The sequence below is a fragment of the Necator americanus genome, chromosome I (assembly GCF_031761385.1).
Source record: "Necator americanus strain Aroian chromosome I, whole genome shotgun sequence".
In the NCBI taxonomy this organism is placed as follows: Eukaryota; Metazoa; Nematoda; class Chromadorea; order Rhabditida; family Ancylostomatidae; genus Necator; species Necator americanus.
In genome coordinates, this window is record NC_087371.1 from 20,604,609 (window position 1) to 20,621,755 (window position 17,147).

Below are 17,147 nucleotides of genomic sequence, written 5' to 3' on the forward strand. Positions count from 1 at the left end.
TGGCTATGTACTAGTCATTCTTGTCCGTCACTCTTTTTTACTTCTTCATCCACTTGAATGCGGTCGATGCATGTTATGTTTATTCTTCTGGATCTTTTATAATGATCTTACATTCGTAGAAGGCACAATACTCGTGAACAACTCATTAAATTACATAAGATATGGGACAATCATGAAAATTGGATGTAGAACGCCACTGAATTAGCTGATCTTTCGCGCTCCCTGAAAGAAATTTCAAATTTTCCCTGAAAGAAATTTCAAATTTCATCAGTAAAAGAAATTTCTCAAAGTTGCCAAGTTTTGTGGAGGCCAGTATCTCTACACTTTAGCGAAAAAAAGTGAGTGTGGCTAACCTGACAGATGTTTTCGTCCAATCACTTGAATGGGTTCGTCTTGCCCTGTTTTTGCAGCTGAAAGATCTCGTTGTAAAGTAGCGCCATAAGAAATCCCGATGGTTGAAACTTACGATGCGGCCAAGAGAAAGAAGAGTAACGCAGACTGAGAATAGATCACGAGCTTCGAAAAGATCTACTGATTGGAAAGTTTCTTCAGTGGGAACGCCGAGCTGAAAACACACTCGATTCGATGAGTTCGCATCACTTCTCCGTCAAACAACTCTCAAAATCCCTGTACATTCACTTATTAACTATTTCTTCCAGTGTTTTGTGTAATTTATTTATCATTCTTCGGCGCTTGCCCTTAAAGTCCTTAGAGCTTAGCCTTGCAACCGCAATTCTTCGCAACTTTAAGAACGCTCGAACACAAATTAGTCAGCTGACGCTCGAGAGGTAATCGAAATTGTTTGCGTTGGCGTTCAGCGGGGTCTAGAAAGATCGACGAGACACCTGTTCATTCCAGAAACTTCTCCACAACATGTCATCAACAGACGAATCATCACGAAGGCGTAGTCGACGACCAAAACAAAACGTTCACCTTTTTAGCAGCCTCGACAAAAGCATTGATGTTTTCCATACACGCAAAGTTTGAGATAGGTTTTTGGATTTTCTTCACGATTCCAGGCTCAATTCCATTTGCTGCTCTGCAAATTGAGTACTATCTTTTCACGTTATTTCTGGTGCTGATTCTTTAAATTTGTATGTGTTTTATTAGAAAGTGACAACTGCGTAGGAGCAGCGCTATTACAATGAGGCGATCAACAGATGTCAGGGATTTTCCCCATCTCGTTGACCCCAGTAAAGCTGGCACACCAAATGCTTGCCAGAGCACGTACGATCTAACTTAAGCTAGAATTACGGTATGAATATGGTTCTTAGATGAGTCGTGGCCAGATCAACTTTCTTTTCATCTAGAAATCCTACAATTTCACAATACAAGTCACGTGAAATGGAGGGCAAAAAAAGACAAACTTTATTAATTCCGGAAATGATAGCGAGATGAAGCAATATCCAGCTTAGTATCTGTTACGGTGACTTCAACTGAGCTTTCGTCTTTCGATTACATTATCCTAAGCCAAAGTTCTTGCTACTTTTACCTAAGTTTCGCACACGCTGAAGTCCCGAAAGAGGCTCAGGTACTAGGAAATTTATCTTATAGGCCTAGCGATTACAGTTTTCTAAACATTTATTCCACTTCAAATATTAGAAAACAGTTCCTAAAGAGATCAGTGACGCTCGCGAAATACGTTGAAAATTATGCATAAGTAGAAACAGCTTATAAATCAGACTGAAAAGTGTTTTCAACTCGGATCCCCTAAGCAACTTTGTGAACAAAAAGCCATATTTTAAATGATGGATAGGCCTAGAGGCATATTATTATGCACTATTCTGAAAAGCAAATGAATAAATCCGGTAATTCCAGGGTTGGAGTCGTTGAAAAGTTATTCCTGTCTTCTATTTTCATCTCCTTTTTTGCTTAATAACAGAAAAGGCTCAAGTAGTGAAGAGTCTAGAATAGTAATACTTTAGAGTTAAGTGTTTTCTTGAAAAATCTGCTCCTATTCGATTCCGTCCTATTATGCAGAAAAGAAAGCGGTCGAAAATTGTAGGAAAAACACGTACTTGCAAAGAAGTGTACCGTCTTTCAGAAGGTTCAAAAAGTTATCTCTATCTCCTGAGGTATTGATGTTTTCCCCGGAAAGCTCCTTTATCCAGAGCAAGAGCAATTTTCCCTCATCGTCGTTGTATTTGGAGTCTTGCTAAAATGAGATGTAGAAATTATAAAAATAAAATGCCACATAATTTTCCCCTGCTCAGAAAAAGTGGTCACCTTCTGTCGAACAGCGAATCCGATTCCTCCGGCTGTGGTACGGCTGGCCATGGTTAGCGGTGAGACTGAGCTTGGCTGCGACTTCAACGAGCTTCTTTTATCCACTCGTTGCTATTGGTCGCCTGCTTCGCCGCCGCGCCCACAGACACTCGTGGTTGGCTCGCAACTCTGTTCACACCCCCGTTCTCCCGCCCTCTACTCCAACAATAGCGCACAACTGACGCCGTGATTCATAAAAGATGACGTAAGAGCAGATGTGATCTAAAATCCACCCTAAATAAACAACTATGTCATGCAATGCTGATGACAGTGATCACCTAAGGATTTGATAACCTCCAACTGGTTTACTGTGTCATTTTCGTGTTTGAGTAACTGCGTCGAATCGCTCGGAACCACTTCAAACTTCAGCAAATAAGCTCGGATAAAGTGCACCTGATACAAAAATATGGATTGTTAGATGTGCCAAATGTTCATTGTAAACGGCGCTCCCTTCGGACTTTGTCAAATGGATAGTAGAGAAAGCAAAAAAACATTTCTATTTTTTTATAATAGTAGTGAGACATTTTAATTACTAATAATAACCTTTTCTACACTGAGATTTGTACAGAAATCTCAGTCCAGAATGGCAAAGCTTTTCTTCTTTATGTCAGTTACTAAAGTGCATTAAACTCTTAGTGACGGTTCCTACCACAGTTTGGGAAGACCTTCTTCTCCTGCATTGAATAAATTATTTCACATTTATCTGCAACCTGTCAAGAGCTTATAAAATATCTCAATTTTGGGTCAAAGTATTGGTAGGTGTATTCTCTTCGTTTTTTTACGACATTTTTTCAAAAAAATCGAATATATTACTCTTCTCATTTACAATGCCATGTAATTTTCCTCCCTCGTACATTTCGTTCTGAAATTACTTGCACATAGTTGGCAAAATTTTTCTTCTGGGACAATCGGTGCCGAATGCTTCCAAGCGGATGACCTCGACGTGCGTGCGCAATGCAAGAATCTTCTTCTGAGTGTTAATCACTTTCTTTCTTGAACTTCGACCAGTATATTTGATTCTCATCATGTAAATTCGCAGCCATGACTTGGAAGAATGGTAACGACAAACCAAACCAGTACTTCGTAAAATCGCACAGCGCTGACTTTTTTTAAAATCGCAGCGAGGATTAGCTAATGGGGAAAGATGGATTCTCGTGGAAAATCTACTCTTCCTTAAATCGAAATGACAAGTTAAAAGAAAGTGGAAAGAAAATAACAAGTAATCTACTAGCTTTTACTGGCGTAACGCTTCGTAGAACTAAAGGAAATTTCCTTGTTACGCACATATGTTCACGTGCGTTCACTGCCGCTTTGATGATGGACGCTGAACATGAACGCTGAGTCGTTAAGAAACTAAATTCTCGTTAAAACACACATAAAATCTAGTAGTTCAATGGTAAAAGAAGAAGAAAAAGAAAAAGATAGAGCGTTACGACTGCTTAACATTAAATGACAACATTAAAAGCTTGAATTTCCAATGTATAGTAGTGTTTATGCTGATTTTTTTTAAATCAGGGTTTCTATAACAAGTAATAACCATCACAAAGATGAATAAGAATGATTCTGCTGCTCAGCGTAGCGAACGTTCTCACTTCTTCGTTAAGATTTGTTCGTGCTTCGCATAAAAATACTACTGGCAGTAAACATAAAAAACAAAGAATATCACTCACATTATGTATGCTACTTTTATAACTGCAGAGTACTGTAGATTATCATCATAACTATGTCTCTGACTCACAGCTTGTTATGGAATTATTATAAGGAGCTGTTTACTCGTGGAATACAACCCTCTACTAGAAAAAGAGATATTTTATTACATTGATAAACCTTGGGAAGTGTGAGATGAATAAAAATTAGAGGTTCTTTTGTAATGTTCCTTTTTAGGAATGGGTTTTAAAGATCATTTGGAAATTTTGTAGACGTATTAAAATGTTTGTGTTCTACTCTAGCTCGCTTTATTTTCGATCGTTTAAACCTACTTTTGATTCCTGCTCCCGTGTATCTCCAATCAGCTTTTGTTCTATCATTTAATGAAGAATTTTGAAGCGTTTTGGTGAGAACAACTTGATTGTAATAATGTAGATACAGTTTTTTTTTTGTTTTAATTTCTGATCAAGCAGTCAGTAATATTTTTTGGTGACATCTATTCATCAAACACAAGCATGGCAGTTACGGAGAATCTCTTTGACCATTTAGTTCCATCTGAGAGTCAAATTTGGATTCAAAACGAGTGCATAACTTAGAAGTTCACGCATGTTTCTTCGGATGGACATCGTTTTTTGCAAAAAACACCCACGTTAGCGCTTTTCGAAGTCCGCTTTCTTTTCCTTTGTTGTTGTTGTCTGGAGTACGCACAGGAGGAAACAGCTGCCTTCTTGTCGGACAGCCACGCACACATTCACCCCCATCGACAGCATACTGCGTTAGAGGAGTGCTTTCGAACCGTTGAGGCTGTTGGGCCGCTGATCATCCTAAACGATGCAAGGCAACTAACAATCTAATAACGTTGACTTTTTCGGTGTCGCAGCTGCTTTGAATTAAGAAAAGTTCTCGTTTATTGACATGCTGATCAGATGTTGAGCTGGGTAACAATTCCTAGAGAAAAAAGTGAAATTGATGTAAACTTTGAAAATTATAGAAAGAGAGAATCCAGATCAAAGCTTCAGTGGTTTCTTGAAGGAGAACTAGGTTGTTTAAATAGCGTAAATAGAACTAATAAAACAATGTTAGAAAAAGTAGATTATTTTTATATTTTACTTCAAAAGCTCGACTGAAGTAGTAGGATGGTAGGATAAGCAAGTTATCGTGATTCCAGGAAGAAATATCAATTTTAGGTGCAAGAACATTCCTGAAGGGGTAGAAGAGGAAAGGAAAACGTTCTTACAACTGATGGCTAAATCTTAGCGACACCGTGTGGAAAGTCATAAAGGCAAAGATGTTCTATGAAATTTCGATTTTAGCCATTCCGAAAACACTATGCGAAACTAAAGCCACCCTACTATGCACATTACTTCTCTCAAGTGAAGGATGATGGATTCACATCCTCCACCATCCATTTCCGAACATGGAATTCGGAATTGACACGCTTGAAATATTATTACGAAAGGAGACTCGGAAGTTGGAATTCGTGTTATACAGGTGTTTCAGCGCATTAATCAACCATAAACATCTTCAAGATCGTAATGTTCATCATCGCTCATTTTTTCAATATTACTTTCAGTGATCAATAATTTGTGGCGGAATCTCAAACACCTACAGACTGACATCTGTTCGCATTTTTTCGAGCAAAAACAATAATTCTTGACATTTACATGTACCTTCGTTTTCCCATTAATCAAATGTGATCTTCTCGTTTACAAATGAAGAAGCTCGGGGGACACTTCCTCCTCAACTAACAATACGTGGAAATTTAAATGTTTGATGACCAGTCAAAGAAAACCTTACTGGGCTGACTATATAGCAGTTACAGTTTTGAATGCGAGATGAAGACGGATTCCATAGGAAATGAAGAAACTCAAACACAATGAAAGAAACGAAGTGGCAGTCAGAAAAAACAGGTTATATCAATGTTCAAATTTAATTCTTGTTCTAGAATAAATCTGTAGAACACAGCAATCAGAGCTATGTGCTCGCTTTTCTCCGCTCCTTGAAAGCGCCGTGGTACCAGATTGCAACTGAATCTCTGCATTAAAAAACCGGGGAAGTATAAGCACGACAAGAAGATGACCAACGCTAGCCTGCAAATTCGAAAGATTGCAAGAAAACTGCTTGTGGACCACTTCGTCTACAGCAGGAAATCAATCCAGACATCCAAAAAGTAAACCCATTTATGGTGTTTTCCATCAACAATATCATCCATATTATAAAATAAATACCATAATGATTCATCACGAATAAAGCTTCGCCCTTGAGCAGAATCAAGTGAGTGATCATCTTGGAATATAAGGTGATTCCTTAAAAACAGCGGTAAAGGTAAGTGATGTCTTCTGCCACAACTTAACAAATCTCTCTCAAAACAGTTCCAGAAACTTTCACATTTCACCAGTCATCAGTGGTGTCTTATATCAGCTAAAAACAAAGAACACAGTCATCTTGTCAGGGCCAGTCCTGACTACGTAAACAAGATGAAAGAAGTTGTTCACAAGAAAACAGAGCGAAAAAGTTGATGTTTGGTTGAAAAAAGCGCGTAGGAGAATGAAGAACTGATTTTCGTCTGCCCACGTCCTCACAAAAAGAGAAAGGGATAAAAGAAATTTGGCATAATGTTCTCCCTTGCGATGAGTCCAGGTAAGTATGTTTTGAAAATGAGTGCTAGTCCTAAAACCGATTGATTTACAGCAATAGTGATCTGGAAGTACTACAGACTACACAAAGTCGCTGCTTGGATGGAATTTTATCGTTAAAAACTCGCACTTTCTATTATAAACCATCCGCATCAAAAAGACATGGGAACTACTGTTGTGGATTTGCATGCAAATGAACTGTGTATTAATATTTTAGGAGCAGAAGAAGTGGGCTGGACATTGGTTGAAGGAAACCTAAGGAAAAAGTTGTGGCCACATGTTTCGACATTTTCTTTTCACTCAGTGCACCTTCCCCTTCAAATACACTTTCTAAAATGACTAGAACTGATTTGCAAACATTTTTCTCAAAAACGGAATAACGTTTCATGTGAGTCTCGTAAATTGACACTTCCCTAGTATTCTTTGGAGCGATCATCGCTTTGAGTCCATGCTACATACCTTTTCATAAGTTCTTAAAAAAAGAGTTTGCTATGTGTGTAAAATGAAGGAATGCCACACTTTTGTCGGTAGGGAGCAAAGGGAATCACAATGCATTTCTCTGCGTCGCAGTGGTTTTAGTTTCATGTCGATTCTTTGCTCAATGATAGTATACGCATTTTCCAAAGCACTTTCAAATAAAACCGCACGCCCAAGCTGGGTAGGGAGTGTTGGCGCGCAAAAAGAAATAAACTACGAATGAAGTCGAGCCGAAAATTGAAATTTAGAAGTAATCGAAGGTATTACACAAATAAGCTTTTCTCTTTTCGTTGTCGTTTTCTCAGACTTTGTGTAAGAACAGATTTACGTTCGAAAACACATTCATCTGGGATGGATTAAGTGCTACAGATGGAAGTAGCAGCAGTGAGAAGAGTGAAATGATGGCATATGGTTGTTGCAAGCTTCCATCGGATCATTTCTTTTTCCTCAGTTTTTTGATATTCGATGTCCCTTGGATGTTACCCGCGTTCCTTTGGCATTCTACACTTCCCCGGAAGAACGGACGGAATAGAGGACCTTCATGAAAGGACAGTGTGAAGAAGCACAACTCATCTTTTCCAAATGTAGAAACCATAGCCTTTTGTTTCGTAATTAAAGTGGCATCGAAAGCAATTATTCGTGTAGCAGACATGACGAGTGACTCAAGCGGTCATACATATTGCGAGACAGCCGTTTACATAATGCTAAAAATAAGAGTGTTAGACCCTTCTCAGGGTTCAAAAATTTGAATTCATCAACAAAAGCTGCACTTGATTTTATTGCATTCGAGGAAACTGAAAAGGGCTCTCGGGGCGATAATGTTCATTAAATAAGTTAGAGGTGTTTTCAGCGAACAATTGTTACTTGATCGCTGATACCATCTCCAACTTAATTACAAACGAATCCAGTTTTACTAAAAAAAGAACTTTCTAGTCGTGCCGCCGATTGACTAGGTAGCCGACACAAAACCGACGACCCATTGATAATACATGTGCTTTCTGGAGTCCATCACGGACATCTTAGGTTTTAAAAAAAAAAAAAAAAAAAAAAAAAAAAAAGGGGGGGAAAAAAAAAAAAAAAGTAAGGTCCTTTAAAGGCGCGAGAAAAATAACATATTTTGGCGGCTTCTCCATTGCTTAGGTAACCCTCTCTAGAGTGCGGGCTCTATAAAAACCAATATTTATATATTATATATATAAAAAAAAAAAAAAAAAAAAAAAAAAAAAAAAAAAAAAAACCAATGACTGGGCTGTAAGGAAGAGTAAAAGTTTACCTGAGCTGTGTAAAGGGTCATACTAGGGAAACAAGCCACTATGTATTCGAGATAAAATTTCTTGGCTTATGAAAAGGTTGTAATTACATATTGACAAGGAAGAACACAGTGATTACAAGACCTGGAGCTTTTTAAGCCTGAATTTGATTGCGTAGTAATATATCTAGTTGCATAGTCAGCTGCCTGTACACTTTGTTCCTGTATATATGAGAACAAATAACGTTTTGAAATAAAGCAAAATAACAACCTTAACGCGCAAACAATAACGCGTACGTTAATTTGCTAATTACTTCTCATGACTACCTTTTCTGGTTCTTTTCTTGACCAGCACACTGTTTAGCTCCCGCACCAAAATGAGCGGTGACGATGTACTTGTGCTTTGACCTACTTTTTGTGAAGATTGCAAGGAACTCTGAATGAGTGATGTCTTCAGCTCACCGTTATAATGCCCATTTGAGGAAACAGCACTGCTGACTTATGGAAGCATCTTTCTCTCATTGATTCCTTCTCTCAGGTTTCAACTCCAGTACAACTATACCCTTATGTCTTCGGCCGTTAGCCACGTATGTAGCAATTGTGCACCATGATTGCCGCGCCGACACCGCCAATCAGTCCGATCGATCGATCGACTAATACACTACCTACAGGAGTACTGCTTATCATCGACCTCGATGATAAATAAGGGGCGTGGTATAAAGTACCATTGGCCGTTATGGTTATTTGGCTTCAATCACTACTTGTACGGTCCAAGAGTGCGGCAGACAACGCTCTGCCCACTCACTCATCGAATCCTATTTGTTGGCACTCACTGTATTCACTTAATAAACATTCCACTGAACCACCGCTTTTGGTCTGTTCAATTAAGGTGATAAAATACCCTAATTCTCAAGTCACCCACTCACACTAATGGTACTCAACCCAAATCTTTTCCGATGGAACTGTCTAGGGGTTTTCGACCCCGCTGTTCACGAATAAAACATTCGTTTCATGGAAGAACTGCTTTAAGTATCAGAAACTAACAAAACAAAATTCGCGAGAAAATTAACTGTCATTAACATTTTATTGTAGTAACAAAAGCTAAATCTACCACGTCCAGACACTACAGTCAAAACACACAAAAATCAAGCACGTACGAGTCGAAACACATTTAAAAAATCGGTGCTGAACAGAGGAAAAAAACGAAGAACGAGCTGCATTTCTTCGCAGTCACCCAGTTGTGCACGCGCAATAATGCTATTTAATATATTTGTAGGAAGAAAGTTTACCAGATCAGCAAAGTTTTTCGACCCCATGAGCATGATTTGCACTTTCGCGAAGAAACGGAGGCACGACTTTTCTGAACGATCAGCTTTCACTGAGTGTATTCTCTCAGAAGATGAGATTCAAAAGGATATGTATAAAAGTCAGCCGACGACCACAGGTGTTTGAAATTGAAAGGAAACCACTACAAAGATTACTGCATTGTCCTAACAAGATAGTTGATCAAGTTCTCCGGGATGGTTGTTCCATGAGCAGAAGACAATGAAGGAAAATAACGCAAAGGAATGGTAGAAACTTACCATGAACCACAAATGCAAGCTGACCATAGCTGTGTAGCTATAACATCCTTGATTTTCAGTACAGATTTACAAAAAAAAACTCATCAAACGCGTCAAAAAATTTCAAAAGACATGATTTTCGGCTCATTCTTAACATTAACGCACTTCTGGAAAAAGAGCCGGTTAGAATTACTGCTGTCATAGGCGGACAACATAGTCTTTTCCTCAAAGTGCGCGTTGTTGTGAAACAAAAAAATGGTTCAGTGAATATTAGATACTAAGATGAGTCCTGGAGACATGATAGAGCGAATAAATAATAGAAAAAGAACGTTCAGTTACATGAACCAACACACAAATCTGAAAATGCAGAACGATCTGCTCCAAGAAGGAGAACAATCATGGATAAGACAGCGTCCAGCAGAGTACGAATTAAAAAGATGAGAAAGAAGTTACACAGTAAAGGAATCTAAGACTGAAAAAAACGTAAAAGTTTAATAGTACAGGAATCGTACCATAACACGAAACAGTTATTGGCCCGTCCAACGCGAATTCCCTTGTACACCCTATTAATTACAACTACATTTTTTGTAATTTAAGTTTGATAGTCTCCACTATAGTCTTCACTGGGTATCAAGGACACCATATCACAAATTGACGATGTTGAGATCTCCCATGAAAAAATCGGATAATAGGCGAGTCTGAGTCTGAGTGCATTCCTGTTCCTGTCTTGCGGAACGAGGTGGGATACGCCCTACTTGATCGGAAATCCCTGCGAGGCAACAAACAACGCCTCTTGTGGTTTGTTGCCTCGCAGCATCTGGGGCTGCTGACGCTCGCTGGCGGATGCGGTGAGAGATCTCAACATCGTCTAACTTCAATTCCAAAATTCACTTCATTTCAATCCTTGTTCTGAAGGAGGTCTAAAAGGCGTTTAAAATACACTTCTTTACCTCAAAGAAAATTTGTGGAGAAGAAAGCTACAGGTATTTTCCTCTACACATTATTTTGGAAAAAGCGAGCGGAAATAATTTTTGCTATGAATTGTTCGTTGCTGAGGTAAAGCTCTGTGACACATATGACCTCAGTTGGTGGTTTTCGAATAGAGTTGTTCGGAATCCACAACATTTAGTTGGGCGAGCTCACATTATCTGCGGTAGATAGCGATTCAAAAAGTTCCTCTCCACCCGTATGCAGGATATTCGCAGTTACTGTTCGTGCAAAACTTTGGTGAGTATAAGGATGGTCGCATGTCAAAGGAGCACCGATGCAGGGCGATCTCAAGCCTTGAGATGTGCATTGCCGCCACACTGTTGATCTGCACCCTATTTTTACTTGTGCTAGTTACTGAGTTTTTATAAGGGCTGGTGTAGCGCACTCAGTAAGAGGTCCCGTTGTCTGCGCGATCGATCTGAGGTTCAAATCCGACCTAATGCTCACTAAGCCTTTCATCACTCTAGGGTCGATAAATTGGTGCCGGACTTGTCTGGGAGGATAAATTACTGACTTGACGCAACGGCTACCCTCCGCAAGTCATTGTATAGGCCAGTAACACGTTCGTAAACCTCAAACGATTCTGAATTGAACTGGACGTTGTCGCTCTTTCGCTGTATAGCTTTCCTTGTGATCTTTCTGGTTTCAGACTCTTTCAACATAAAGGCAACGTTCAGGGAAACTTGTGATTGCGGTCTCTTATTTAGTACCTCTCTGGGTCGGAAGTAGTTTACAACTATGAAAACTCGAAGATTCCCAAGGGAACGCAAGAATTTGAGAAACGAGAGGACACGGCACGATGTCATACATATACGTAGGCGACGTTGATTCATAGAGTCAATTTTCAAAAAAGAAAAAGCTAGCGCGGTGAAGAGCGATTTACTGTGGCACATTTTGCACAGTACTCGAGTGAAAGGAGCTAGTATTGTCGCCCTTCTGTAGCTGGACAACTGGACATGGTGAACATACCTGGGAAAGGAAAAGAACGTACCTAAGTAGGTGTATGTCAATGGTTTTTCTTCTTCAGCGAGCCGAGAAGCGCGTACCGGAAACGCTGTCCACAGACTTTCACCAGCACCAATAAAGCATACCCGCGTACACACTCTGTTGGTGACTAAGTGTGTTTCACGACCAGGCAATCATCATATGGATGTGTGACTGCGTTTTTACTGGCGCTCTTAGAAGTTCGCGGGCCGCCAAAGCTAACCCTGCGACTCGTCGCTTCTCCTCCGAGTCGCAAAGATAGGCAAAAAAGTTGAGAAAGGCTGCAAAACAATAAAGTGATAAAGTGTCCGGCATCAATCGATCCGCTTGGGATGCGCGACAACGTCCAGTTCAATAGAGAATTGTTCGAGGTTTACGAATGTGTTACTGGCCTATACAATGACTTGCGGGGGCTAGCCGTTGCGTCAAGTCAGTGTTTTTATCCTCCCACACAAGTCTGGTACCAATTTATCGACCCCGGAGGGAAGAAAGGTTTAGTGAGCATTAGGTCAGATTCGAACCTCAGATCGATGGCGCAGACAACGGGACCTCTTACCGACTGCGCTGCACCAGCCCCTATAAAAACAATAGTCAAAACAAGCTACGTTAGAACATACTATTCAATTGCGCAAAAATCTTTTATCATGAGGGTGACCCATGACATAGTCGAGGCCCGTGTCTGATATCTACGAGAAGGAGTTCCTTAGGGGAAATTCTCCTAAAAATCACTAACCCATAGTTTTATCCACTATGGATTACACTGCTTTAGAATTTTGCAATAAATCCGATGGTTTTTTTCCTACGATCTTTTTCCAGGGTAGTAATTCAAGAGAGATTGCTGAAAGCCCTTCACTAATTGTTAAACTATTAGTTGACTGTTAACTGCTGTTAACTTTAACTGATTTCAGTGTTCGTTGCAGTAGAAGGTGTAGTTTAGTATTAACGTAGTAGCCACAGCCAGCCTTTAACAGGGCGCAACGATTATGCATATTCGGATCAAAACGGCATGAAGGCTACGGCAATTGCGCAAACAGATGCGCTCGAAACAGTTCGAAATGGTAAAGAAAAGGTTTCCACCTCGAGTACAACCGCTTATACAAGCTCATCAAGCCTCAGGTTGTTTTGACCTTACTATTTCACAGATATCAAGACGCTAGATCAGCTCTCAAGGCGCTCATATGTCGTATCGACTTCATGCCGGACCAGAAATGAGGAAGTCTGACACTGCGGAAAAGGCAAGCAGAAGAAGCGTAACACAAAAATTTACTCCTTAGAAATCCCGATCTGTGAGTACCTTGTGCTGGCATATACAGAATGCTATGCTTATTTGTTTGTATGCTGTTGGTGTAGGTATTCCTTTCATCACGTTTGTTTTATTGGCTGTTCGTAAGTCTGAACTTGAAATGCGCTGGGCAGCTCATGTAATACCGCGCGAGAAATTGCTCTGTACGAAGGGGACGCTTACAAACAGAAGGAGCCTGCCCGTTCGTCTACCGCAGTGCACACGAAGTAGGACAGGGGATGAAGGATATAAGTTCCACTGCGAGTAATTTGACATCTTCTCCAACCTGATACAAAGTTCAGGCATTGGTGCGGTGCGATCGAGGCGGGAGAGCGCCCGATAAAGCTTCCTGAAATCTGGCCGAACCCATGGTAGGCGACCGGTCGTCGACTCAGAGCTTCCTTGTTGTCTCAGCGGGAGTACGCTAGCTCGGATAGGAAGGCGGAGAAGGGGGGGGGGGCTTGTGTGCCAGAACGATTGGTAGAGAAGGAGCTTCCCTCAGTGCAGTATGGCGAAAAGCAGCGCTGCCTCAAACGAGGCCATCGGCCAGCCAGGGGAGCGAAGTTGCGCGTGATTCCCCACTTATGGTTTTAATTCTCTCATTCTGGTTATCTTGTGTTAGTGGAGACAATGAAGAGACAAAGCATTCCACTTTTTGCGGATGTCAGCACCTTATTTTCTTGCTCGTTTTTACAATCCCTAAAAAGGTCAGTAACTCTTACAATGATCAGTACACCTAAACGCCCTAAATAAAGGATAAAAGGTAAGGGATAAAGTTTCTGGCGTTAATCAATCCGCTTGGGATGCGCCCTTAGGTTCACTTCAATTCAGAATCGTTTGAGGTCAACGAACGGCCTCTACAATGACTTGCGGTGGTTAGCTGATGTGTCAAGTCTGTGTTTTTTTTTGTCCTCCCAGACAAGTCTGGGTCCAATTTATCGTCTCCGGAGGGATGAAAGGCTTGTTGAGCACAAGGGCGTATTCGAACCTCCGATAGAGTCGTGCAGGAAGCAGAACCTCTAACAGCTACGCTACACCCGCCCATAAACATCTAACGAAATAAACGCAGTTCAGCCGAGGTAGAGCTCCGACTGAACAATATCTACTTATGACTAATGTTTAATCTAGCTTAGAAAAAGATTAAGTTCTATGCTACATGACGTACTAAAGTGAAAAATTACCACCTAAGAGATGCTTAAATGCTTTTAATGCAACGCTTCACTTAAAAGATTTGGAGAATTCTTTGTTATAGTGCGTAAGGAATTACGTAATTAAATTAAAGTAATTTCTAAATCACTGTTTTACACCGAGTGTTCCGTAAATCCACCTTCTAAACAGAAACTGAATTTTTTCACGGGTGAATGCTATCTGCTGTTTTTTTTCCTATTGTTGCGAGTTCGCGTTGTCGAAACTAACAATTGGTGCATATGAATGAAGAGGCCGGATGTTGTTCACACGCTCAAACGGTGTTCTGTCATGCGCGTAATTCTTTCTGAGTGGTATTGTATCAATCGATTGGATGTGGATGGCGATTTGATAGCAGATGCCATTAAATTGTTCTATGATCCCTCTTCCTTTACTTCTTCTTCTCTTCGTATTCCTTCACTCCACTTTATCTATTTTTTTTCCGCTGACGGAAGTCTTTCAACGAAAAAAAAATTATAGTGGTTTCTGGAATAACTTCTACTGCAAGTAAGCATGCTCCTTAATTGTCTTGCGATAATACTGCTCAAATGTTTTCTCTACTTCGAAATAAATTCGAAGCTGTGCGCGATTTTACTTATTCAACTATTATTTATGCATTCAGCTGCCTACGCGACGTTATGTGTGGAAATCTTTATATCTAAGTCATCTGCTTTTGAATTCTTCCCACCGAAACTTCGAGCACCTTCTCTTTTTTTTACCTCTTCTTGCTTTTCTCTTTCTCCGCTTTACCGCAATTTTCTCATTAATCCCACAGAAAGAGTATTGCCTGGGTAGGCCAATGCGAAACACCACGCTGAATTCGAATGTAGTCACGGGAAATCTCCGACCAACAACCAAAATTTTCTCGTAGTGTCCATAGAACCACTGAATCTCAAAGCTGTCAACTTTGTTTTGGTCTGCAAATTGCACTTGTGAAAAGTTTGAAACCGGAGCATGCGAGAAGGACCCAGAATACCGGAAGATCATACATGGCAACGCCATGGTGCGAAATTTTCTCACCTCCCACATCCAATTCACCTTCGATCCACATGGTTCTTTGCCGGTAAATAGACTACAAAAATGTGCGTGTACAACAAAAGTAAGAGGCAGTCACATGAATTGTAATGTTTTGGCCAGTTTGTAGCACTTTCTCTATTTGCTGACCTTCGCGGACGATGGAGAAGAAGCGTTGAGGTCTCTCGGCTGGCACTGTGTGTGGACTCAGACCGATCGTCGATTTGTGAGCACAAACCGAGGTGGACGCGACGGTTTTTGCCACACAACACCTGTTTTCAGCGGAAGGCATGTGTTTGGTTTTAACTGTCTGACTCATCCGATCGCTGACGTCATGCTCTCTTCACAAATCACCGTATTTTTTCATTGTCCGTCCGCTAAATCCATAAGCACGTTTTCGTGGCTAGTCTTCGCAATTGTTTGTGATTCTGCCTTCTAATGCGGTTATGTATTTTCTTCTACCTCTTGTATGTGTACATTATGTTGGGAAATCCGGAAACAAAATTAATCAGTTATAACGCATACATTTAACACTCATTAGAAACTTTTGAATAAATTCCATTGAGAATTCACTGTTATTTTGCCGATATATGTACAAATTCAACACGTTGACGGAATTGCTTGACCTACTCATGGTGGGTCATGGTGTAAGATGTGTCCTTCTTACAAGTATTCAAGGTATTTCTTCGTAATATCCCCTAAAATAGATTTTCATTCTATGCAAGTGATAAAAGAACATTTATCGTCTATGTTTGTGGAAGAGTTTTGGTTCCACGTGATTTCAAAGAAGAAAGTGTGCATGAAAGTGACATCTTCTATCTTAAACCTTATAACTTTCTGCAATTTGCTTCCTATAGACCAGTCACAAATCCATTGTTATCATTTTGGTGACGGATTTTTCGGATTTTTTTCTTAGATTCAAAATCTTTTGAATTGAATGAAGCGGACTTCACGTTAATAAACCTTTTGGAAGTAGTAATTTTGAAAGAGATGATGAAAGTGGACGGTACGTGTTATGATATTCACTGAATTGTTTCAATTTTTCAATCAGTCTTTGATTTTTGTTCGTTACCGCGTTGAATCGGTGAGTTTCGCGACAATCCCTACAACCCAGAGAGAACTTCCGCTATTTCACTACCGAAAACTCATTCTACGTAGTGTCTTCAATATTTTTTTTTGTTACTATTATTACTGCTATTATTGTAAATGATTTGTGATCATCGTTTATCAAAAGGACCCTGGAAGGAAAAATAAACATTTTTCCATCACATGACTATGTAGCATTTACTCTGTCAAAGATTGCTCTCAATAAATAAACTACAAGGAAATTTGCTTAGGATTTTCAACCTCATACCATGAAAATATCCTTCATAGGATTTTTTAACCGCCCTACTCAGAGAAAGTCGCATTTTCCTAGCATTATTACCGATGCACTGAAATTTGTTTTCCCTTTTTTACGCGTTTTTTTTTTTTAAATTAGTCCCGAAACAGGCTCGTTTTTTTTTGTTCAGAGGTTATAGCGGCGTAAATACGTAACGATTCTAAGCTATCATGGTTACCAAACATTGCTGAGTGTAAACATTACGCAGATTCGTGCTTCCGCTTATTTTCGCGCTCACAACAGGGAACTGTTGCGAACTAAATCCCTATCGAATTTGTCCCGTATCCTTCATAATTTTAGTAATTTCTGATGTGGTTCGAAAGCTTTGATCGAAACGTGTTCTGCGCGTTGACGCCTCTGCTTGAATTTCTGTCAGTTTGCCCAGGATTTTGTCTCTACTGCCAACGTTAACGCTGGTCTGCTTGCTTATGTCTGCTTTTTAGTATTTTAAATGGTTACTCACTGATGGGAGGCT

At 40.0% G+C, this 17,147-nt stretch overlaps 1 protein-coding gene across 2 annotated transcripts; it reads right to left on the bottom strand.

Annotated features, from left to right (window-relative positions):
- Positions 1 to 170: 170 nt before the first annotated feature.
- Positions 171 to 4,663, bottom strand: RB195_006329 (uncharacterized protein; the record flags this gene model as incomplete). Of its 2 annotated transcripts, XM_064179360.1 has the most annotated exons (10): positions 171 to 222; positions 354 to 410; positions 467 to 498; positions 533 to 565; positions 934 to 1,039; positions 2,019 to 2,155; positions 2,227 to 2,307; positions 2,405 to 2,487; positions 2,544 to 2,658; positions 4,562 to 4,663. In XM_064179360.1, 10 exons carry the CDS (start codon positions 4,661 to 4,663, stop codon positions 171 to 173), a joined length of 798 nt encoding a protein of 265 aa, XP_064036320.1. The 2 variants fall into 2 exon arrangements, with proteins under 2 accessions (XP_064036320.1, XP_013304056.2); XM_013448602.2 differs by lacking the exons at positions 171 to 222; positions 2,405 to 2,487; positions 2,544 to 2,658; positions 4,562 to 4,663 and having other exon boundaries at positions 375 to 410; positions 467 to 565; positions 2,227 to 2,277.
- Between the last annotated feature and the right edge of the window lie 12,484 nt (positions 4,664 to 17,147).